Source organism: Camellia sinensis, chromosome 5 (assembly GCF_055761805.1).
Source record: "Camellia sinensis isolate YWXY chromosome 5, ASM5576180v1, whole genome shotgun sequence".
Classification (NCBI taxonomy): domain Eukaryota; kingdom Viridiplantae; phylum Streptophyta; class Magnoliopsida; order Ericales; family Theaceae; genus Camellia; species Camellia sinensis.
This window is the reverse complement of record NC_138965.1, coordinates 142,751,743-142,775,777: the sequence shown is the minus strand read 5'-3', so window position 1 is coordinate 142,775,777 and position 24,035 is coordinate 142,751,743. Positions and strand designations below refer to the sequence as shown.

The window sequence follows — 24,035 nt, the reverse complement described above, 5'->3', positions numbered from 1 at the left end:
AGTCTTAGTGGGCTTGAGAAAATTGGGCATGTGCTTAATATTGAGGTGTTATTAAGGCCTATGCCATAGAGTATGGGGGAATATTGGGCCATAGATCATCTATGGTAAGTGGCCTAGAGGATTAGCCAACACAAGAGGGTGAAGATCATACCAATAGGGGGAAGGCAGTCCACAACAGAGTTGGAAAGGTGTCTCACTGTGTGGTAAACTGTAAGAATGCAGTGGCAGCTCAAAAAAGGAAAGTTAACACAAAAGAGAAAGCAAAAGGGATCGTGAAGTATCAGAGGAAGAGAAAAGGAAATTTACAAATTGGGGTTGGATCAGTCATGATCTTCAAGAAAAGAGGTTATATTTAGATCGGTGTAGACGTCCCCCGAACGCCCCGGGAGGGTTAGCTCCCGTTCTGTTCATTTGGGGTCACTACAGCTCGGACTCTTGAATGTCACGGTTCCTAATCTGAACCAAAGAGTCCAAATCCGGCAAATTGTTTTGAGAAACTGATTTTTGAAAAAGTAGTGCCAAACATGGACTGCTTTGCCAGATACAGAGTCGCCACCTAAATGTTTTATTTTGGGAAATTTAGGAAACCCTGACTCGGTGCCAAAAGGCCACGTGTCCGTCATCACCAAAGTTGCCTCGGCTCGGGAACTTGGGTACGATTGGGGAAGGTCACTTCGTGAGCACCCCCGCTCGCCCGGTCATAGACCGGCCTCTACTAACCATGATATCAATTTTTGAAAACTTTGTATGTCCTTAAACCGGTTATTAGCCTAGGTTACTATGTGATGCTCACAACATACAAATATAGACCGGGTCGCCTAAATTGGAACGAAACATTTCATGTTTGTTTTTTTGAAAATGGTTTGCTACCCGCAGGTAGGCTTTAAAACATTTGATGATTTACTCCAATTCAGATAACCCAACCTTCACCCACAGGCATTCAGGCAGTTATATCAGATAAGCACATAGCCTCATGGTAAACATGCTATTCATGGCAGCACTCACACGCATGCAAGGATGCTAAAGTATAAAAACTTACCGAGTACTCCAAGCCAAAATAGACACTTATTAGAAATCATGCGTGAATCCTAAGTATACAGAAATGTCTAATGCAACACATGCAAAATGCAACTATAACAGGCTCGGCTATTCTAAGATGGTATATGAAATGCTACAACTACCATGTATTCAACTTGGAATTGAAAGTACGATGCAGTTAGTATGGTGCGCCGAGCCCGGTGCATGCAATACAGATGAATGAATGCAAAACATGCTGTCATACTGTATGCTAATTTAAACATGCCCTAATCTAACCATCAAAAGCGGATAAATAAAAGGGAGAAAGACGTGGGGTTGGAAGACATACATCACACTCACACACACTTATTACAGTTGTGCCCTCACTCGGAGGGTCCATTTTCGCCACTTGAGGTAAGTTTGTCTCAATATTTGGAAGATTTTCTCGGGGGTTGACTTTTGTTGACTTTTCATTTCCCGAGAGTTGACTTTTGTTGACTTTTTCCAATTTTTGCTCATTTTGCTCATTTTTGTTCCCTTTTGCAAATCCTTTGAAAATGGCGGGTAATTCTCCCCACGGCGGAGGTTTTCCAGATGCTGGAGATGATTTCGATCCCATGACTCTACCCCCGAGGACCCGACCTTTCATTCCTGGGAGGTACCGTCCGCCAGCGCACGTCCTCCCTCGTGCTGTCTTCCGTCATTTTACTAGTTTTGACGAGCGAGCACCTGGGGATCTGCTTCTCAGAGAGCCGGAGCAGCATCTCTCTCACGAGGCCCGAGAGGTATTTACCTCATCTTCTGTATTTTACATTTCGCACCTTTGCCATGCTTGAACATGCAGTTTAGCTTATGACATAGTACTTTGCTTACATCTTGAACATGTAGTTTCAACACTTGAATTTCTGAACACTTGGCTCACCAATTAATTGTGAACGCACTGTACACATTAGTTAAGAGGCGAACACACGGTTCAAACACTGATTTGTCGAACACACAGCTCGAATTCGAAAGTGGACGCACAGCCCACATTTTGAATTTTCTGAACACGCAGCCCAGATTAGATAGTGAACACGCAGCCCACAATTTAACTGAAAGTTGAACACGCAGCCCAAACTTCAAATTTTCTGAACACGCAGCCTAGATAGATAGTGAACACGCAGCCCACAATTTAACTGAATTTGCATGTAGCTTATTTCACTTCATCGGCATACAGCCCATTTCATTCCTTTGGCACACAGCCCATTTCATTTCATCGGCATACAGCCCATTTCATTTCATCGGCACACAACCCATTTCATTTCATCGGCACACAGCCCATTTCATTTCATCGGCACACAGCCCATTCATTTCATTATTGACACATGTATTCATTCTGAATGCAGGTTGGTTCCCGCAGTGTGCGGGGGTATGGTTCCACCATCGCGCGGGACTGGTACGCCGAGCTCCCGGAGGCCGTCCGAGATTTGGTAGATTTGGCAGGATTCGGACCCTTCTGCGTCGGGTTGTCACGTTGTCCTGCCAGGAGGACACTGATGGCGGCCCTGGTAGAGAGATGGTGGGACACCACCAATTCCTTTCATTTCTCTGCTACCGGGGATATGACCATGACCCCTTTTGACTTCGCTGTATTGACCGGTTTAGACGTCGGAGGTTGGTCCATCCCCTACGATGAGGATATGGGCGAGTGGGAGGCCGCCTGGATGTATCTGTTGGGGGATCGCCCACCTGTTGACAGGGTCTCTGGGAGAGTCCGATACACTTGGTTCTCCTCCCATTTTCGGCGGGCGGAGATGGTGCCTGAGACTCCCGAGGAGACAGAGCAATATGCCCGTGGTTTCCTTATGTTCCTCTTCGGGACTACCCTGTTCGCCGACAGAGGGAACACAGTTGGGCTATACCTGCTGAGCGCTCTGGTTGACCTATCACAGGTCCATCGTTATGACTGGGGTGGCGCCGGCCTGGCTACCCTTTACTTTTATATGAGCGCGACCTCCCGCGGGCGGGGCGACTTACTTGGCGGCTACTGGAGAGCCTGGGAGGTACTTTTCTGTCCCCTTTGATTTACATTTCTGCTTTTCATTACTTGTACATCGCACACACAGTGCACTTTTACAGTCTGTATTTTGCTCTCAGCATTTCGTACTTACATTCTGCACTGCTTTTCTCAGCTATGGGTCTATGTATACTTCCCATCATTAGCCCCAGAGCTGGAGGTGGTAGGGATTCCCATGACCCCATATTCATTGGTGTTCGAGGGCCCACACCGGCCGAGGCCTCGAGAGACCCTCCTTCGCCTGCGACAGTACTTTGATACTGTGCGACATTCAGAGGTACCTCAGAACTTTCAATTCGTTTCATTCTCATCTTTGATTTGCTCTGTATATTCTCGATTTCTGATTGGTTTATGCATTTATCATCCGCAGATTACATGGCAGCCCTGGGTGTCCCTGGGTGACGGCCTCCGACTTCAGTATACCGGAGCGTCGGGCATTTCCCAGTATAGGGTCCTGCTCGAAGGGCCAGTTGGCAGGGTATGGTTCCTGGGGGAACGCTTTCTGCGCCAGGTATGGGGGTATCTTTCTCAAGATATTCCCGCAGTACCCCCAGCCAGTATGCGGACTGCTGGCAGGCTCTCTTACTCAGAGGTAGTCGGCGCCATGCTGGGCAGTGATGCTTTACTATACATTGAGGAGGGGGACTACGCCACTTACCGTCACATATATTTGATGCCTCCATTGACGGGAGCTCATATCCCGATGATGAGGCCTGCCGGTATGTCATCCTCGGACCAGGCTCAGGCTCGGGCTGCAGACGTCCCTTCTACTAGCAGGGCCGGTACATCTAGAGGTGGGAGTAGACCGGTTCCTCCGGCTCCGTCGGTTCATCCTCATCCCGGATGGCCAAATATGCCCACTGAGTTGATGGCGTGGCAGTATGGGGCTAGCTCTCCGACTCCGATTCCACTACAGCCTCCGATGCCCAGTGATCGATACGCCATTGATCCGGACTCACCGCCGGTATGCTCCACTTTTTTTCATTCATCATTCAGATGTTTAGACACTCTTTTGTTCACTGACGATTATGAGCTCATTTTTGCAGCCATCGCGAGGGTACATAGAGGAGGTGGTTGGACTGGTGGCCACACTCGAGGGCATGGTCCTACGTAGGGAGGCACAGTTGTCTGTCGCGGGCATCCAGGTACCCTTCAGTTTTCTGGCATTTATCATACTTCTGATGACATGCTGATTTCTACTGCATCGATAGACTACTTGTGTAGAGCACATCTGACACGCACCCCACTTATACATTGTATTTACATGCACCCACTTCATGTAGCCTTCGCTTGTATCTGCATCTGATGTATATATTTGGACTGATGCATTTGAATTGAACTCTTTGTTTTCAGATGCCTTCATGGTCCGGTCAGCCGCAGGCCAGGCCACCTGGGCCTCCTTGGGGAGTTGGGCCATCAGGGCCTTTTCAGGGGGCGGGTCATCTCGGCCTTCCCGAGGAGCCGGGCCATCTAGGAGCTCGAGGGGGGCCTGTCCGCAGACGCAGGGCTCACGTTGTGGAGGTGGAGCCTGATGAGGAGGAGGAGGATGTAGAGGAGGAGGAGGAGGAGGCTACCGATCGTCAGTCAGAGACATCTGCTGAGGAGGGGGGCTCCGGTTTTGGCTCGGGGAATAGAGGCGAGGCCGAGGGAGATCCTGAGGATGACAGCCCCGACTCAGATGGTGGTGCGGAGATTGTCCCGCAAAAGAGGATGAGGCGTGCTTCTCGTTCCCGCTCCCGAGGACTTTGATGTTGCTATTTCCTGCTTTATTTTTCTTTTTTTGCTAGTAGTTTGTAGCACTTTGCACATTGTTAGGCAGTTTTATTTTTTTGTAAAACTTGTACCTTTGTTTGTTGTAAAGCATGATGAAATGAAATAGCTTTTGAGAAGGTGTTCGTATTTTAAACTTTTAGCATCGTATCGCATCATTTATTTCGCACAAAAATGAAATTGAATGGAAATGTGCATTGTGTAATCACCAAGTCAGGTAGTGAACCGACGCAACAAACTAAACAACTCAACTTACTAAGATATAACAGGACCTTAGGAAGTTTACAACTCGATAAGCAAAATGCAACAATGTTGACAACGCAAATAAACAATACTTTAAACAAAGATTGCTTAAACAGAGCGCAATGACTCAAAAACACGAAACACGTCTGCTCGACAAACAACTCGATAAGCAAAACAACAACTCGATAATCAAAACTACAACTCGATAAACAAAACGACAACAGAGTGTACTTCGGACGATCTGGGCACCGGAATGCATCCGAAATGAAGGCCTTTGACTCTCCCGTTGCATGGGAATGCTTGAAACTTTCCTCAAAGGGTAAAACAGGGCCAGGGGGATACACTGCAGCATTGCCGGCCACCTTTGGGAGCCGGCCGGCCATTTTTATGGAGAGAGACAGCTGGCCGGCCATTTCTGCAAAAAGTAAATGGCTGGCCAGCCAGAAAAGGTGGCTGGCCGGCCACTCAGTCCTGCAGGCACCAGATTTTTGACACGTGTCCCCGTGAATAGTGTTTTTCCTTCTATAAAAGCTTCAACTTCGGGAACATTCATTTCATCTTAGTTTTAGCCAAAGATGGAGGCGTTTCTCGCAGAAAATGTCACATCTTGGATTTCTTCTCTAGATGGCTCGGAAAAGCTGAATTTCCGGGGTTTTGGTTTGAATGCACTATTCACGCTGAGCCGTACTCCGCTACATCTTCTTTTTCTCCATGCCGCGGCAAGGTTCTGGAATCCAGTGACGCATGTTTTTAGCTTTGGCGGCCAAGAGATGTGTCCCACTTTCGAAGATTTTCAGGTTTTGATGGAATCTGAATGCTCTGAAGTGATCTTGCCTCAGCTCCGTTTTGGTCACGCCCAGGCTTTAGGGCGGATGTGTGGGCTCACGGCGCATGATGCTCGGTCTCTGATCTGTAGTGGGGAACTGGGCATCCTCGGCTTGATCCATCGTTTTTCCGACGCTGGTGACCGCAGCAACCATTATTGGTAGGGTTTCCGGCAACACGCCCTCTGCTTATGTTTGTTGTCTCACTTTCTGCTTTCCTCGGGCTTCAGCGGGGCTAGCATTCGCCTGATTGAAGTCGCCCAAGGTTTGAGAGAAGGAAAGAGCTGTATTGCCATGACCTTGGCCGAGACATTGATGGGCTTAGATTCTGTCTATCGCCGAGAGGCGACTAGGTTCGCCGGGAGTCCACTGCTGCTGCAGGTAGTGTTTCCCACCCAACCTTACATATATATTTGCTCACATCACTCGACCCTCAGGCTCGGTTTTTTTCTCACAAAACCCTTGTCTTACTTTTGTCTCATCGTACATCTCTTTGTTCTTTATTCTCTCATTTTCCATCCCTCCCCTAGGTATGGTTAATGGACAAGTTGCAGGTTGTGGACTCTTGCCCGGCCTATTCAGCTCGAGGCTACTTCTTTCGGCAGCGCCTAGTCAATGCTCTTGACGAAAGGTGGTGGTTCGATTGGATGTGCAATTTGCCCGCAGACGGCATTGCTTGGCGTTGCCCTTGGCTCAACCTCCCGGCAATGAGCTATAGTATGTCCCGGCTGATTGGGATCCAACTGATTGGTCTAACCCACTGCGTATTCTATTTTCCGTTCCGGTTCCTGCGTCAGTTTGGTCATGATCAGACCTGTCCACCGGAGGGGATTGAGTACCCAGCTGCTTTCCTGATCCGGGGGGCACAGCTTGCCCGATATGCCACGGCATGGAGGACTAGAGAGCTCCTGGCCCCCGCTTCTACTTTCAGTTGCACTTTGTCCGATGAGTGCTTGGATTGGCTCAATGAGGAGGCACAGGTTGGGCCTAGCTTGGCATCAGATGCTCCGTCTAGCTCTGGGAGGGGGCGCAGAGATACTTGATTCAACTATGCCCCTAGATTTATTGCTTATTTAGCATTTTCAAGTTTTCTTTATGAATGTTCTAAAAAGCAACCTCGATTGTAATGCAAGAGCAGGAGAACTCAGTTTTGAAATCAATGAAATTGAAAGTTATGGTACTGAAAATTTTCCGTTTTTGATCCAAAGATGGTCTTAGTTGTAAAAAGATTGATTTGAACAAAGTCAACTTTTATTAAAACTTTTCAAAACTATTTTCGATGTGGATCAAAATTGGACACGCCGAAAATCTGTCACTGAGATGCACAACCCCAGATCCCCGCAACTGGAAAGTTGCCCCTAGTCTGAAGGACAATGCGGCACTGCACGGCAACGGAAAGTTGCCCCTTGTTTGAACAGCACTGTACCGGAGATCACGATAAATGCTGATGGATAAAGATGACTGAGATGATCAAAATGGACAGAGTTGATCGGGGAAGTGTTTATGGCTGAACTTCAAGATGAAGTTGCCTACGTATCCCAAAGATGGGAATCAAGCCTTACGTAGTTCAGGCTAAGGTTCACTCGAGTATTTTCACTCTCCTTTTGCGCTCTAACTTTTGCCAAGGCCGCCCTTTGCGGGTTTTCAACCTTGCGAGCTTAGTTTTTATATTTTCTAATTTTTTTGTGCTCTGACTTTTGCCTAGGTCGCCCTTTCGGGTTTTCGGCCTAGCGAGCCTCTCAAGGATAGTATTTCTTCAACTTGTCCATATTGATCGGTTGTGAGAACTCCAAGCCATCTAGATCCATCAGAACCACAGCTCCACCTGACCAGATAGCTTTGATGATGTAAGGACCAGTCCAATTAGGTTTGAACTTGCCCCTTGGGTCGTGAATGGGAGCTCGGTTGTCTTTGAGCACCAAATCTCCTTCTTTCAGATTCCGGGACTTAACCTTCTTGTTGAAAGCCCGGGCAATTCTTCGTTGATAGCCTTGGATGTGGTACAGTGCTTTCAGTCTTCTTTCATCAAAGAGCATGAGTTCTTCGAATCTGCTTTGCTGCCAATCTGCTTCGGCTATCTGGCATTCAGCCAATACTCGTAACGATGGGACCTCAATCTCAATGGGTAGAACAGCCTCCATTCCATAGACCAATGAATATGGAGTTGCTCCAGTAGAAGTTCTGATTGAAGTCCTGTAGCCCCACAGAGCAAATGGCAGCTTGTCTGGCCAATCCCGATAGGTTCCCACCATCTTCTGTAGTATATGCTTGATATTCTTGTTGGCGGCCTCAACCGCTCCATTGGTCTGCGGCCTGTATGTAGATGACTTATGGAAAGCCACATTGTATTTCTCCAACAAGTCTATCACTTCTTTCTTGAAGTGGGAACCATTATCTGAAATTATCTCGTTTGGCACCCCGTAGCGACAGATGATGTTGTTCCTGATGAACTTTGCGACATGCGACGCCTTCAACACCGCGTATGATTGGGCCTCGACCCACTTTGTAAAATAATCTATCGCTACCAGGATAAACTCATGCCCGTTTGACCCCTTCGGGGTAACAACTCCGATCACATCAATTCCCCAGACTGAAAAAGGCCATGGCGAAGTCATGTTGTACAGTTTTGACGGCGGGATGTTCATGCGGTTTGCATGAATTTGACACTTGTGGCATCGCCGAACAAAACTAATACAATCCTCCTCCATGGTTGACCAGTAGTAGCCCTGTCTGAGGATCTTTCTGGCCAGCATTACTCCATTCATGTGTGCACCGCACTCCCCCCCATGGATGGCTTCCATCAGGCGTTTTGACTCTTCAGCTTCGACACAGAGCTTATGCATTCCCAGATGGCCCCTTTTGTACAGCTTACCCCCCGCAGATGATAAACTGAGCAGCCATTCTTCTGACAGCCCTCTTATCCTTGGCATTTGCCCCTAGTGGATACGTCTCCTGTTCCAAGAAGTTCCAGATGTCGTAGTACCAGGGATTGCCGTCTTGAGCTTCATCTATGGCGGAAATCGACTCGTATGCTGGCACGAACTTCTGATCAATAATGACTGGACGCATCCGGACTCCGGACGGGATGTCTATCATAGAAAATAGAGTTGCTAATGAATCTGCGAACCTGTTGTTCTCTCTTACGAGGTGGGTGAAATTTAGCTTCTCAAACCGAGGAATTAACAAATCCAAGGTTTGGTGGTAGATTATCATCCTTTCCTCCTTGACCTTCCAATCTCCTTTTGCTTGAGACACAACAAGGTTCGAGTCCCCAATGACGTCCAACCGTCTTGCCCCTAGTTCTAGGGCTGCTTCCAGGCCAGCAATACATGCTTCATACTCTGCTTCATTGTTGGAAACTTTGAACCGGAGCTTGAATGCTAAAGGAATACGGGAATCATCAAGCGCTATCAGCAACACCCCTATCCCATACCCATACTGGTTTGACGCTCCGTCAAAGTACATCGTCCAAGTTTCATCTTCGACGTGTAGAATAGCTTCATCTGGGAATAGATACTCAACCGCTTCATCCCCCTCAACCGGGTGGTCGGCAAGGAACTCCGCTACCGCTCTACCTTTTACTGACTTGCGCGTTATATACTTCAAATCAAATTCGGAGAGCAACAGCAGCCAACGAGCTAGCCTACCCGTAAGTGCTGGTTTCTCGAAGAGATATTTGATGGGATCCAAACGCGAAACCAACATTACAGAGTGGGCTAACAGGTAGTGCCGCAGCTTCCTGGTTGCCCATACCAAGGCCAAACAAGCCTTCTCCAGCGGTGTATAGCGGGTCTCGTAATCCAGCATCTTTTTGCTCAGATAGTAGATGGCTCTTTCCACTTTGTCTTCTGACTCCTGCGCGAGCATGCAGCCCATGGTAGTCTCAGTTACCGAAAGGTACAATATCAACGGTCTCCCCAGCTCTGGTGGCGACAACACGGGCGGGTTCTGTAGATACTCTTTGATCTGCTCAAAAGCTGCTTGACATCGGCCGTCCCATTGGAATTTCTTTCCTTTCTTCAAGAGACCAAAAAGTGGTTCACAAGTCAAGGTTAATTTAGAAATAAACCGTCTTATGAATTGCACTTTACCCAGAAAGCCTCGCACCTCCTTTTCAGTCCTTGGTGGTGGCATTTCTAAGATGGCCTTGATTTTGGAAGGGTCGACCTCGATGCCCCTTTGTGTGATCAGAAACCTTAGCATCTTCCCTGCTGTAACACCAAACGTGCATTTCTGGGGATTCAGTCGCAGCCGAAACTCTTTGATCCTTTGAAAGAATTTTTGTAAGGCGGTGTAGTGGCCCTCTCTATCTTTGGACTTGACAATCATGTCGTCCACATACACCTCGACCTCCTTATGGATCATATCATGCAATATTGTAGTTGCTACCCGTTGATACGTAGCTCCAGCATTTTTCAACCCGAATGGCATCACTCGATAACAATATGTCCCCCACGGGGTAGTGAACGCAGTCTTCTCCCGGTCTTCAGGTGCCATTACTATCTGATTATAGCCTGAGAAACCATCCATAAACGAAAGCAAGGCGTGTCCTGCCGTGAAATCCACCAATTCGTCAATGTGTGGCAAGGGAAAGTCGTCCTTCGGACTGGCCCTGTTCAAATCTCTGAAGTCTACACAGACCCGAATTCTGCCATCCTTCTTTGGCACCGGAACTATATTGGCCAACCAAGTTGGATATTCAGATACCAGCAGGAACCCTGCGTCAATTTGCTTGGTGACCTCTTCCTTAATTTTGAGGGCCCAGTCCGGGCGAATCCTTCTGAGTTTCTATTTGACAGGGCGGGCTTCGGGATCAAGAGGGATCCGGTGCTGTACAATCTCAGGATCGATTCCAGGCATGTCTTCATAGGACCACGCAAAAACATCTTTGAAATCTTTTAATAAAGCGACTAAGCGCTCGCGCTCCTCTGAAGACAACGTGGACCCGATATGGACCAGCCGCGGGTCCTTCTTAGTACCAACATTCACAGTAGTGATTTCATCCATTAAAGGTTTAACAAATCTTTCCTGCTCTTGATTAATTAATCGTTGCAAAACTGGGGGAATTTCTTCCTCGCTGTTTTCATCAAAATTTTGAAAATCCTGATTTAAGCAATAAATCAAAGGCACAGAAAAATACTCGGAAACCACATCCACATCATTCTCATTAAATACTTCCAAGCCGTCAGATTCCTCTGTTATAACAGACTCAAAAGAAAATGAAAAAGACGACCTAGACAGGACTGTGGTATCCGGGTTATCACCCCCAGGAATACCGGACTCAGACTCAGTCGAGCTGGAATCTGATTCCGACGCACAAGATTCGGTAGAATCAGATTCCGGCTCACTACCTGACCCGGAACTGCTAGATAAAAAGCCTTCTTCATACTGCCAGATGAGAGAAGGTGCGATAGATGCATCCAAGATCGGCGCTGGAAAGCCCGCAGCTATTTCATCTCCAATCACAGAAACCGAAGAGTTATCCCCCAAGTACTCTTGGCCGATCGGAGGATCTGATAGTAGACTCGCCAGTGCTACCCCCATTTCAAGCTCTGTGCTCTCAGGATCCACTGCTTCACATTGCTCAACCTCAGTTGGTGGGTCTGTCTGCGCTTCGGCAACGTCATCCCCAGATAATTGTATGTCGAAGAAGATTTCAAAACCAGGCACGCGCGTTCCCTCCGCGTTTAGCCATGGCTCCGGGAAGCCGCAGAATGGAAAATCTTCCCCCTCCCGGACGAAACGTCCGTTTAGGGTACCCCAGATGGGCCTGTGCATTAAATCAAATGGCTTCCCGGCCTTCTTTGCCCTGGCCCTTCCGGCCATTTCTTTTCCTTTCCTTACCCAATCCTCTTTGGTGGGCAGATAACCCAGTCCAAAGGCGTGAGGGTTGTGTGGCACTTCGGCCAAAACTGAGACGCCCTTCCGGCCGCTTCTCCCTAATCCCATCCCGGGGGTATGTTTTAGCTTGTTCATGAGGTATATAGATTGGGCACTAACATACATGCCCTCATTCACAGCCATGACATTCTGCACCACTTGAGCCTCGGCCAAAGTGAACCCCGACAAAAACACATCCTCCGTGCCGTGCTCAATCTCCAAGACAGGTGTGGACACTTCCGGCGGCGGATGGATTGATGAATTCCCAAAAACGATCGCTACCCCTTTCCCGTGAGGGTACTTTAGCATCTGATGTAGAGTGGAAGAGACTGCTTTGACCTGGTGCAACCATGGTCGCCCCAAAAGTAAGTTAAAGGTTGCGGGAACGTCCAAGATATGAAATTCGACACTGTGTTGTCCTGGACCAACCTTGGTTTGAATTTTAACAGTCCCCATCACTTCTCTGCTGGTATTGTCGTATGCTCTGATTACTTGAGTAGTTGGGATGAAGTCCACGGGTTTCAACCCGATTGCATATACCGTTCTGGTCGGGCAGACATTAATTGCAGACCCGGTATCAACAAGTACCACCGGTATCCACTTATCTCTACATTCCACAGAAATATAGAGAGGTTTGTTATGACTTGTGCCCTCAGGCGGTAGCTCCTTGTCCGAAAAGGTTAATGCCGGGGAACCTCCTCCCGGAAAAACCAGCCCAACCAGCTGTTCAGGCGTGGTGTCTATGGAGAGTTTGGACTTGTCCATAGTAGATAGGACAGCTTCTCTGTGTACTCGTGATGCCATTAGCAGTCCCCAGATGGAGATGTCTGCTTGTATCTTTTTTAACTATTTCAGCACAGCTTCATCTTCAATCTGCTTCTCCTTCTGTCTCTCCGCTTCTCTATCTTTCCCGGATGCCTCGGGTTGGTCTAGGTGTGGGGGTTTGAAGTATCGCCCACTTCTTGTCATATGGTCAACCTCATCGAGGTACCAAGTATCATCCGGCTGGTTATTCCCCCAGTCTTCATCGGTGTGGGCAAGACACAAATCGTCATCTTCCCACCACATTCCGCTGGCAGCCAACAGACACCTGTCTGGCTTCGGTCCACTCGCACTCTCAGTGCTCTCTGTCCATATGCTCGCAGCATTGTCTGTCTTCGTGCACACAGCACTTTCAGTCCCCTCAGGGCCCTTTGCCTTCCTGGCTCTCTCAGTAGCCTCAAACTTTTCTTGTTCCAGCTGCATCAGTACAGCTGTTCGTTCAATAATTCCCGTATCTGTAATGCCCATGTCTTGAGCGGAATTCTTAACACCGGCGCTCTCCGGCAATACAACTTGATTTTCGGCCGTTCCGGCCACAACTGATATTTCTGCCCCTGTCGGGCTCTGTTCTGGTTGGGTTTCCCCCACTGCATCCGGTTGATCTTCGAGCCATCCCGTGGCCTCCTCTGATCCCTCATAATCATACCAGTTAATCGACGCATCCCCCAGTTCCTGGTCCTCGAGAAATTGCAAGTTAGCAAAGTCCTCCTCTACGGCTGTCAGCTCATCTGCCCATAGCCCAGATCCATCCCCCTGGATCATGCATAGTTCTCCTGTCTCTGGCAATTCTACACTTAGCCCAATTCGGCTCGTGGATAGGATGCACTTGCTTGGATCATAGGCTCCCCCAGCAAAATTCTGCCCAGTCCCAGATTCAACAATCTCCTTCTCTCCCAAAATCTGCCCTGCCCTGTCTTCGACGGTCACCACCATCGGTTCTGGTTGGGTTTTGGAGATGTCCACCATGCACAAGAAATCAGTGCAATCGAGGAGGAGCACCTCCGGCTTGGGTAGGTGGGTGGGAGTAATATAGATGCTAGGATCGTAAGATGCGACCCCAGTCTGGATAAAGTTAATTCTTTTGGGAGGAGGAGCTTGGTTATGTGATGGGAGAGGGTTGGTTGTGACATTGGGTTTATCAGGAGGTGCGATCACCTGTTTGTCAATAAGATCTTGGATCTCATGACGCAATCTGTAACAACGGTCGGTGTCATGACCGTGTTGTTGGTGATATGCTCAGTACTTTGACGGGTCATATGAGGGGGGGAGTGGATTCGGTAATGGCTTTGGCTCCAGGGGTTTTAAATGATTTTTTCTGATCAATATTCCCAGAACTTTGGTCAGAGGCATATATAGTGGGGTAAAGGTTCTTTGGCCTCGCGGTTGGAATCGGTTGTTTTGTGTGTTGCTTCCGGACGCGCCGGAGAATGGTGTGGCAGTCATGGGCCTTGGAGGGGGAGGGGGAGGGGGAGTGGTGGTGACCATACTAACTTCCGAGGCCCTTGTATTTGCAGCGCCACTCGGGCCTGCATTGTTGTTGCGGTTGAAGGTCCTCCTCGGTTGTTCTCTGTCGTGGTCAAATAGACCTTGTTTCATTGCATCTTCGATTTGCACCCCCATGTCATGTAAATCTGCGAAAGTAGGAAAGGGGACTACAATCATTCTCTGCATTAACTTCGGGTGGAGATTGCGCACAATCATCCGGATTTGATCTTTGTCAGTGGGCCTTAAAGTCATTGTTGATGCCTTTGCCCTCCATCGGATCACAAAGTCTGAGAAAGATTCCTTGGGCTCTTGCCTTGTCGTTTCAAGATCACGGGTTGTGACCTCGATCTGAGTGTTGTACGAATATTGCGCGACAAAGGCCTCAGCCATTTCGTCCCAATTCTTCTTCACTTCATCTTGTAATCTTGCGTACCAATGGGAGGCCACACCCGACAGGGTTCGGCCGAATAGTGAGAGCTTCTGTGGTCGTGTTAGGCCCATTGGCCGCAAGACATCTGCAAACAATCGGATATGGACCATGGGGTCGCCGGTCCCGTCAAAATGGTCGATTTGTGGCATTTTGAACCTATCGGGGAGTGTTACGGCCTCCTCGGTATATCCATCTTCGATATCTGGCATAGCCTTGACCCCTTGGGATTTCTTGAAGAGCTTCTCCAATTTGCTCAATTTCAGAGCTGTATGATCAACCTCGACCTCAAATGGAGAGTCCGGGTGATTGGGTGTATGGACCTTGGACAGTTGTGGTGGAAGCGGGGGCGGAGCTGGCCCCGTTGGAAGACTCGTGTCCTCTTGTAAGTTTTGGACATTTGGTAGGGTATTCTGGGCATTTGGTGGGGCATTTTGAACAGTAGGTGCCTGCTCAGGTAACGGAGCCCCTGCCGGAGGAGGGATTTGGTGTGAAGCAGATGCTGTATTCTGCTGTTGCAATCTGGCGATTAGTTCGACCTGTTGGGCCATGATCACGGCCTGCTGTTTGGAGAACTCCGTTTGACGGGCGGCATCATCATGCATCTGTCTCATGCTTTCTTGCATCTGGCGCATTAGAGCCTCCATCCCTGATGTATTCTGTTGATCCATCTGTCTAACTGGTATGTCTATTTCTACAGCAGTAATTGAGACCTCAGTCCTATAGTCCTCTGATGAAGTAACCCACTGCTCTGACAACCTCTGTTCTGACACACTGCGCCTTTTAGGCTTCCTTCTGGTAACAGGGGGTAGAGAATGGAACACTGGCTGTTCGTCGATTAGATCCTCAGATCGATGGAGTCGACGACCTCGTGTCCAAAGTGCTTGGGGAATGCCTGCTGGGTTGGAAGCAATCGTGCTAAAACTGACCTAGCAAAAGATAAATAAAGCGAAAAGGAAATAAATAAACAGATAAACGGACAGCATAACAGCTTAAAATAAAATGCATGACACGCAGTCGGGCATAACACACAGTCAATAAGCTGAAATACACACTGTCCTCAAACACTGATTATCATCCCTGTATCACTGTTCCCTAAAACAGAATCTGATATCCGCAGATAACTAATCCTCAAATACTGGCTGATGCCCGCAGGCTTGATACCCACAATACCGAACTGATGCCCGCAGGCCTGATACCAACAATACTGAACTGATGCCCGCAGGCCTGATACTCAAACTCATATACTGATCTGATGCCCGCAGGCCTGATACTGACAATACTGAATTGAAGCCCGCAGGCTTGATGCCCAAACTCATATACTGATACATGCATTTCTGTAGAGACGCACTCTAAAGCACATAACAGATAAGTGAGAGCCAAAACACCCCTATGTTGGGGTAGGGTTTCCCTGTTCTATTTTGTCAGGAACTAGGGTTCTACTACGCACACAGCGGTTTCAAACAACCTATAAACGGGTAAGCAACCTGTCCTAATTTGGAATGGTCACTACGGATCCGAATATGCACTAGGTCGAATGGTCAAAGAGGGTGCCCTGGTAAAACCGGGGTTTGTGTTCCCATACTGGCAGAGCCCACAACCGGTCAGCCTTATGGTCATGCCTTGACAAGACAAGCCTCCGGCAAACCGTTCAGGAATAGCAGATGGCAAACACGGTGTCCTAGACGCACCAATGCAAATGCAATGCAAAGAAACACACAAGTGTAGTAAAAAACAGATATCATGAGTTCGAGTCAAGCTCTCTAAATCCCCAGCAGAGTCACCAGAAACTGTAGACGTCCCCCGAACGCCCCGGGAGGGTTAGCTCCCGTTCTGTTCATTTGGGGTCACTACAGCTCGGACTCTTGAATGTCACGGTTCCTAATCTGAACCAAAGAGTCCAAATCCGACAAATTGTTTTGAGAAACTGATTTTTGAAAAAGTAGTGCCAAACATGGACTGCTTTGCCAGATACAGAGTCGCCACCTAAATGTTTTATTTTGGGAAATTTAGGAAACCCTGACTCGGTGCCAAAAGGCCACGTGTCCGTCATCACCAAAGTTGCCTCGGCTCGGGAACTTGGGTACGATTGGGGAAGGTCACTTCGTGAGCACCCCCGCTCGCCCGGTCATAGACCGGCCTCTACTAACCATGATATCAATTTTTGAAAACTTTGTATGTCCTTAAACCGGTTATTAGCCTAGGTTACTATGTGATGCTCACAACATACAAATATAGACCGGGTCGCCTAAATTGGAACGAAACATTTCATGTTTGTTTTTTTGAAAATGGTTTGCTACCCGCAGGTAGGCTTTAAAACATTTGATGATTTACTCCAATTCAGATAACCCAACCTTCACCCACAGGCATTCAGGCAGTTATATCAGATAAGCACATAGCCTCATGGTAAACATGCTATTCATGGCAGCACTCACACGCATGCAAGGATGCTAAAGTATAAAAACTTACCGAGTACTCCAAGCCAAAATAGACACTTATTAGAAATCATGCGTGAATCCTAAGTATACAGAAATGTCTAATGCAACACATGCAAAATGCAACTATAACAGGCTCGGCTATTCTAAGATGGTATATGAAATGCTACAACTACCATGTATTCAACTTGGAATTGAAAGTACGATGCAGTTAGTATGGTGCGCCGAGCCCGGTGCATGCAATACAGATGAATGAATGCAAAACATGCTGTCATACTGTATGCTAATTTAAACATGCCCTAATCTAACCATCAAAAGCGGATAAATAAAAGGGAGAAAGACGTGGGGTTGGAAGACATACATCACACTCACACACACTTATTACAGTTGTGCCCTCACTCGGAGGGTCCGAATAAATATACAGTCCAAATATTACAGTCCCAAATAAAAGAATATTACAGTCTAAAATATTACAAAATTCTAATTAATTAAAGAATTAACTAAGAAAGCAAATAAAACTGGCGTGCAGGCCAGGGACTGCCTTGCTTCTGATGGATGATGCATGTCCGGATTGTCTTGCGCGGAAATCCACCGGAATGTCCCAATTAGCCTCTGTTTATACTTGTTCTTGAAATGCGTACCAAGTCCCAAAAAGTTACTGATTTTGCGTTTTGCTGCAACAGAGAGCAGGAAAGGGGCATAGCAATGTATTTGCACAGATATATGCATGTCTCGATCCTCGTGCCACCAATCACGCATACCGAGGCATGATGGCCGAAGAGTCGAAATGCACAACTCAATACAGGATGAATGCACATGAAACTACAGCTAAAACCTAGCTCCATCATGGATAATCCGGAGTGTCGGTGACTGGGGGAATTGAGACACATTCCGTCACTCGGAGTACGAAATGTACCTCGTTTCCCATGCCCGGGCTAACTCCTATTCCGGACACGATGCAATATGCATGATATGCATGAAATGCAACTAAGATGCAATCCTAACATACACAATGCAATGAAAATGAGATGCCTCGAAATGCGTGCACGATGCACGCAAATCGAGAAAATGACAGAATGCAATAAAAATGAGATGCCTCGAAGTGCGTACACACGGGCACGCAAACCGAGGCGATGACAGGATGCAATGAAAATGAGATGCCTCGAAGTGCGTGCACACGGGCACGCAAACCGAGGCGATGACAGAATGTAATGCGAATGACATGCCTCGAAGTGCGTGCACACGGACACGCAAACCGAGGCGATGACAGAATGCAATGAAAATGAGATGGAAATGTGATATGGGCTTATACCAACATGAGTGAGCCTCAGCCACACTCACATAGGATGCCGACGGATAAAAATGAAGTGCCTTGAAATGCGTGCACACGGGCACGCAAACTGAGGCGTTGGCAAAATGCGATGTAATGACATGGAAACATGATATGGGCTTATACCAACATGAGTGAGCCTCAGCCACACTCACATAGGATGTCGGCGGATAAAAATGAAGTGCCTCGAAATGCGTGCACACGGGCACGCAAACCGAGGCATTGGCAAAATGCGATGTAATGACATGGAAACATGATATGGGCTTATACCAACATGAGTGAGCCTCAGCCACACTCACATGGGATGCCGGCAGATAAAAATGAAATGCCTCGAAATGCGTGCACACAGGCACGCAAACCGAGGCGATGATAAAATGTGATGAAATGACATGGAAATGACAAATGGGCTTATACCAACATGAGTGAGCCTCAGCCACACTCACATAGGATGCCGGTGGATAAAAAAGGAGTGCCTCGAAATGCGTGCACACGGGCACGCAAACCGAGGCGATGATAAAATGTGATGAAATGACATGAAAATGACAAATGGGCTTATACCAACATGAGTGAGCCTCAGCCACACTCACATAGGATGCCAGTGGATAAAAAAAGAGTGCCTCGAAATGCGTGCACACGGGCATGCAAACCGAGGCGATGATAAAATGTGATGAAATGACATGAAAATGACAAATGGGCTTATACCAACATGAGTGAGCCTCAGCCACACTCACATAGGATGCCGGTGGATAAAAAAGGAGTGCCTCGAAATGCGTGCACACGGGCACGCAAACCGAGGCGATGATAAAATGTGATGAAATGACATGAAAATGACAAATGGGCTTATACCAACATGAGTGAGCCTCAGCCACACTCACATAGGATGCCGGTGGATAAAAAAGGAGTGCCTCGAAATGCGTGCACACGGGCACGCAAACCGAGGCGATGATAAAATGTGATGAAATGACATGAAAATGACAAATGGGCTTATACCAACATGAGTGAGCCTCAGCCACACTCACATAGGATGCCGGTGGATAAAAAAGGAGTGCCTCGAAATGCGTGCACACGGGCACGCAAACCGAGGCGATGATAAAATGTGATGAAATGACATGAAATGGATGGCAATCATTCTAACAGAATTTCAGCAACAAAATATGGGGGAAAACAGTCCCGAAATGAAGCGAAATGATACCAAATGCATGGAATTGTCCCGAAATGCGAATTTAGGCACCCGAAATGGCCTATAGCTATGCCAAACATGCACAATATGGACATGCAATGCAAAGACAGAAGCTAGACAGTCCCAAAAGATGCACTTTCACAGTTATAAACATGGCCAAACAGCAAGCATAGGTATGGAAAAAATGGCATGCAAGAATAGGGGCTAAAAGAGGGGTAATGAAGCAAGTGATATAAGCAAAACCCAAAATGAAACATTTCCTTCTACAACACTGAAGAGGGACCAAAAATATGAATATTTACAGTATATAGCAGCCTCAAAATCAGTATACAAACATGCTAAAAATGTGATGCAAAATGAGGCTCAAAAGGTGCTATAACATGAAGTATACAAAATAATCACCAAACAGAAAAAAAATGTTAATGAAACATGAAGTATAGGCCAAAATAAGGCCACTTTCAGTTCGGACCAAGGTCCAAAAACAGAAGCAAAGAGGGCTGCCAATTTATGCAAAAATGGGGCCAAATAAGGGATATAACTACAAGTGACACATGGAGGCACCAAACAATGTTGAGCCCTTCTCCAATGTTGAAGAGGGGCTCAAAATAAGTCTAATATCAGTTTACAACATGCTCAAAAACAGATTTCTCATGGGCCAAAAATAGCATGCAAAATCATGACATATAAGAGGATCGATGAAGCAAGTGTATTATGGAGGGCTCAAACAGGGTTGAGCCCTTAATGAAAAGTGAAGATGAGCTCAAAAGAGGGCCCTTTTCAGTTAGGGTCGGAGCTTGAAACAAAAAGCAAGTGGGGCTTACAAATAAATCAAGAAAAAGGGTCAAAAGGGTAAAAGTATTACTTACCCTTGAAGACTCAAACTTTTGTTGCTTCTTGGATGAATTTGCAGCTTCTTTGGCCTTTGAGAAACCTTCCTTGTTTCTGGAAATGAGGTGGTGGTGGTAGATCTTGGTGGTGTAGAAGAAATGGTGTTTAGGGACTTAGGGTTTTTCAAGGAATTGAGAAGGATAGAAATGGAGTTATGTATGGAAGCTTGAAGAAGAGTTTTTCTAACCCCAAAATACTACAAGGCTTGCTTGCTATATAGGCCAAAGAAGGGGTGTAAAGGTGGAGGAAAAGGAGAGTAATATTCCCCCACGAAATATCCCCCAGATAAAGATCTTTTCTGGGGGATAAAGCCTCACAGCTGTAAAGGGAACAGTGCAAGGAATACGGCCGGCCTGGTACTTTTGTTGCAGGTGGCCGGCCGGCCACACCCCCTAGTCGGCCGGCTAGGGGTCAAAAGGTTCAATGAGATTTTCTGGCCGGCCACCAACTGGTGAGGTCCCCCTATGTGTGTACAACACAACAATGTGGTTAAAAGTCCAAGAAAGTGGGTCCAAGGGGTTCAACATTAGCCCGGAAAGAGGGGTTCAAAAGGGTCAATTTGAATTACTGGCCGGCCATGAACTTTTAGGGTCCTCTCATGTGTGTACATCACAAATATGTGGTTCAAAGTTCAAGAAAAAGGGTCCAAGGGGTTCAACATTAGCCCGGAAGGAGGGGGTCAAAAGGGTCAAGTTGAATTAATGGCCGGCGATGAACTTTTAGGGTCCTCTCATGTGTGTACATCACAAATATGTGGTTCAAAGTTCGAGAAAATGGGCCCAAGGTTTTCAACATTAGCCCGGAAGTGCGAAAAACGGGCGCCGGAGGGCGTCGGAGGATGTATAACTGGTTGCTGCAACAATTGCTGGCCTCCCACCCTTCAGTGACCTCCCCAGTGATAAAACAGAGGTACCTGCCAAAAATGAACGAAAACCGTTGCAAAACGAATGCTCGGGGACCAAAACACGCAGTTCGGGGTCCCGAAAATGGGCTGTTAAACGCCGAAAGTGGTGTTTGGCCACGAAGTGGGTTTCTCAGACCCCAGTGTCCCTCAAAAGGGATTAAATAAGATGTATGCCAAAAATCAGAGCAATAGGAGATGATTAAGCGGTCCCGAACCGAGGCACACGGCCTACGGTCCCGAAAACCGGGAACCGGACTCCGAAATGGGCAAAATGGTCTATGGCCACAAAATGTAGCCTACGGCCACTGAGAGATGGTCTACAGGACCTCTCCCTCCCCTCAGGAAAAGAAACAGAGAAAACCGAGTCTAGTTCGCAAGCCGAGACAAGGCACAGAAGAGGGTTCGGAAGTCCGGAGGCAGGGCTCACGGCCGCGACTCTGAGACTTCTGAACGAGCACGATATGCAACGTCACCGAGCGCTCAATCAGTGATGTCTAAATCTTAAGTTCGGTCAAAAATGAGGTGTCTACAATCGGCAGCTACATCAATCTTTCTATCCATGGAAAGCAAATCTGGTAGTGGACAGCTGCTACTTAATAAGGCTAAACCATCTTTACAAATTGGGAAGATACTTGGGATGAACTGCAAAGGTAATGAGGCCTAGGTGCTCAACAAATTGATGGAGCTGGAAGCAAAAGATAAGGAGGTGCTAGGTCAAAGGGGTAACAAGGCAGATTAAGTGTATCTGCCCTAGTTTCTTAGAGTGTAAATCTATTTTAATGAAGATCATATCCTGGAATATTATAGGGTTAGGCAAGTATATTAAAAGAAGAAAAATAAAAAAAAACTTTTATCTGAGAGGAAGGTGGATATGACACTACTTCAAGAAACAAAGAGATCAGCTATCACTGAGATATCGTCAGATCTTGTTGGCCTGGAGATCAGATGGCATATATGGCTGTGGACGAAGAGGGTGCAACTGGTAGATTACTCTGCACCTGGAATCCATAAGTGTTTCAACTACTGGACTGTTGTAGCAACATAAATTTTATCATTCTATTAGGTACTCTTTATACAAGTCTATCTTGTGCTATTGTAAATGTTTACGGTCCAACTAATGGTGCCAGTAGGAAAGGGGAATGGGAACTTTGATGGGGGGAGATTTCAATGAGGTAAGGAAATTTTCTGAGAGGATGGGTTGTTCTTAAAGGAGTAGAGGTATGAATTATTTTAATGAGCTAATTGATAATCTGGAAATGTGTGACATTCCAATGTTGGGAAGAAAGTTCACTTGGTGTAACTCTCAGGAAGATGTCAAATGGAGCAGGTTAGACAGGTTCTTGCTCAGTCCAGCTTGGTTACAGAAATTTAACTTTAAACTGTGGGGCTTACCAAGAAAGCTCTCAGATCATTGTCATATTTTACTGATGGAAGATGAGCGGGATTGGGGACCAAATCCATTCAAGTTTCTAAATGCTTGGACCCTCCATCCGAATTTTAAATATTTTGTGTAGAAAATGTGGGCTGAATCTCTTATAGATGGCTGGGCTGGATTCAAATGTTTAAGGAAATTGAGATCACTTAAAGTAGCATTGAAAAGATGGAACCATGAAGTTTTTGGTAAGGTGGACTTAAACTTAAGCAACTGGAGGATGAATTACATGATTTGGATTTGGTAGCTGAATAAAGGTTACTCACTGATACAAAGGTAAGTAGGCGAAGGGAGGCAAAAGGAGAAGCATGGAAATTGAGTAAAATGGTTGAATGACTATGGTTGCAAAAGTCTAGAGTTAACTGGGTATTAAAAGGGGACAAAAATACAAAATTCTTCTATGTTATGGCTTCCTCAAGAAGGAATAGGAATGCCTTGTGCTCAATTGAGGTCAATGGGGTTTTGAAGGAAGATCTGGATGAAATAAGAATTGAAGTCCTGAATCACTTCCAGAGGTAGTTTGTAGAATTATGGTGCAATAGGCCAAGCTTATCTGGTCCTTTTAAATCAATTGGGAGTGAAGAGGTGTGCGTTGCTATGGAAGCTGAGTTCACAGAATCAGAAGTAGTGGCAATAATTAAAAACTGTGATGGTAACAAGGCTCCAGGGCCTGATGCCTTTAATCTTATGATGATCCAGAAGTGCTGGCAGATAATCAACGGGGATGTGATGTAGTTCATGAAAGAGTTCCACACCAATTCAAAGTTGGTGCTTGGCATTAATAGCTCATTTGTAGCTTTGATTCCACAAAATGACAACCTTTCTAGTCTTAGTGATTTCAGGCCTATTAGTCTCATTGGTTCATTGTACAAAGTGCTCTCTAAAGTTTTATCTAGTAGGATTAAAGTAGTATTACCCAAGATCATTAGTGACTCTCAATCAGCTTTCATAGGGGGTAGAAGCATTTTAGATGGTATCCTGGTTGCAAATGAAATAGTTGATGGTTGGAAGAAGAAGCAGAAGCAAGGTCTTGTCTTAAAACTTGATTTTGAGAAAGCATACGATTCAATAAATTGGGAGTTCCTCTTTTCCATGCTATCAAACTTTGGATTTGGCTCAAAATGAATTAACTGGATGAAGGAGTGTGTTTCAACAGCCAAAGTTTCTATCTTGGTAAATGGATCACCTACATCTGAGTTTAGTCCCCAAAAGGGGCTAAGACAAGGTGGCCCATTATCCCATTTTCTCTTTAATATAGTGGCTGATGGTCTCAACATATTGTTAAATAGAGCTATTCAGTCTGGTTTGATTAAGGGTGCTACAGTTGGCTCAAGTGATCTTA

At 46.6% G+C, this 24,035-nt stretch overlaps 1 protein-coding gene across 1 annotated transcript; it reads left to right on the top strand.

The window, feature by feature from the left end:
* Positions 1-2,624: 2,624 nt before the first annotated feature.
* Positions 2,625-23,428, top strand: LOC145791740 (protein MAINTENANCE OF MERISTEMS-like). The gene is made up of 5 exons (XM_082872168.1): positions 2,625-3,059; positions 3,189-3,350; positions 3,444-4,037; positions 22,941-22,969; positions 23,236-23,428. The coding sequence occupies exons 1-5, from the start codon at positions 2,625-2,627 to the stop codon at positions 23,426-23,428; spliced, it is 1,413 nt and encodes a 470-aa protein (XP_082728294.1).
* The last annotated feature ends 607 nt before the right edge of the window (positions 23,429-24,035 follow it).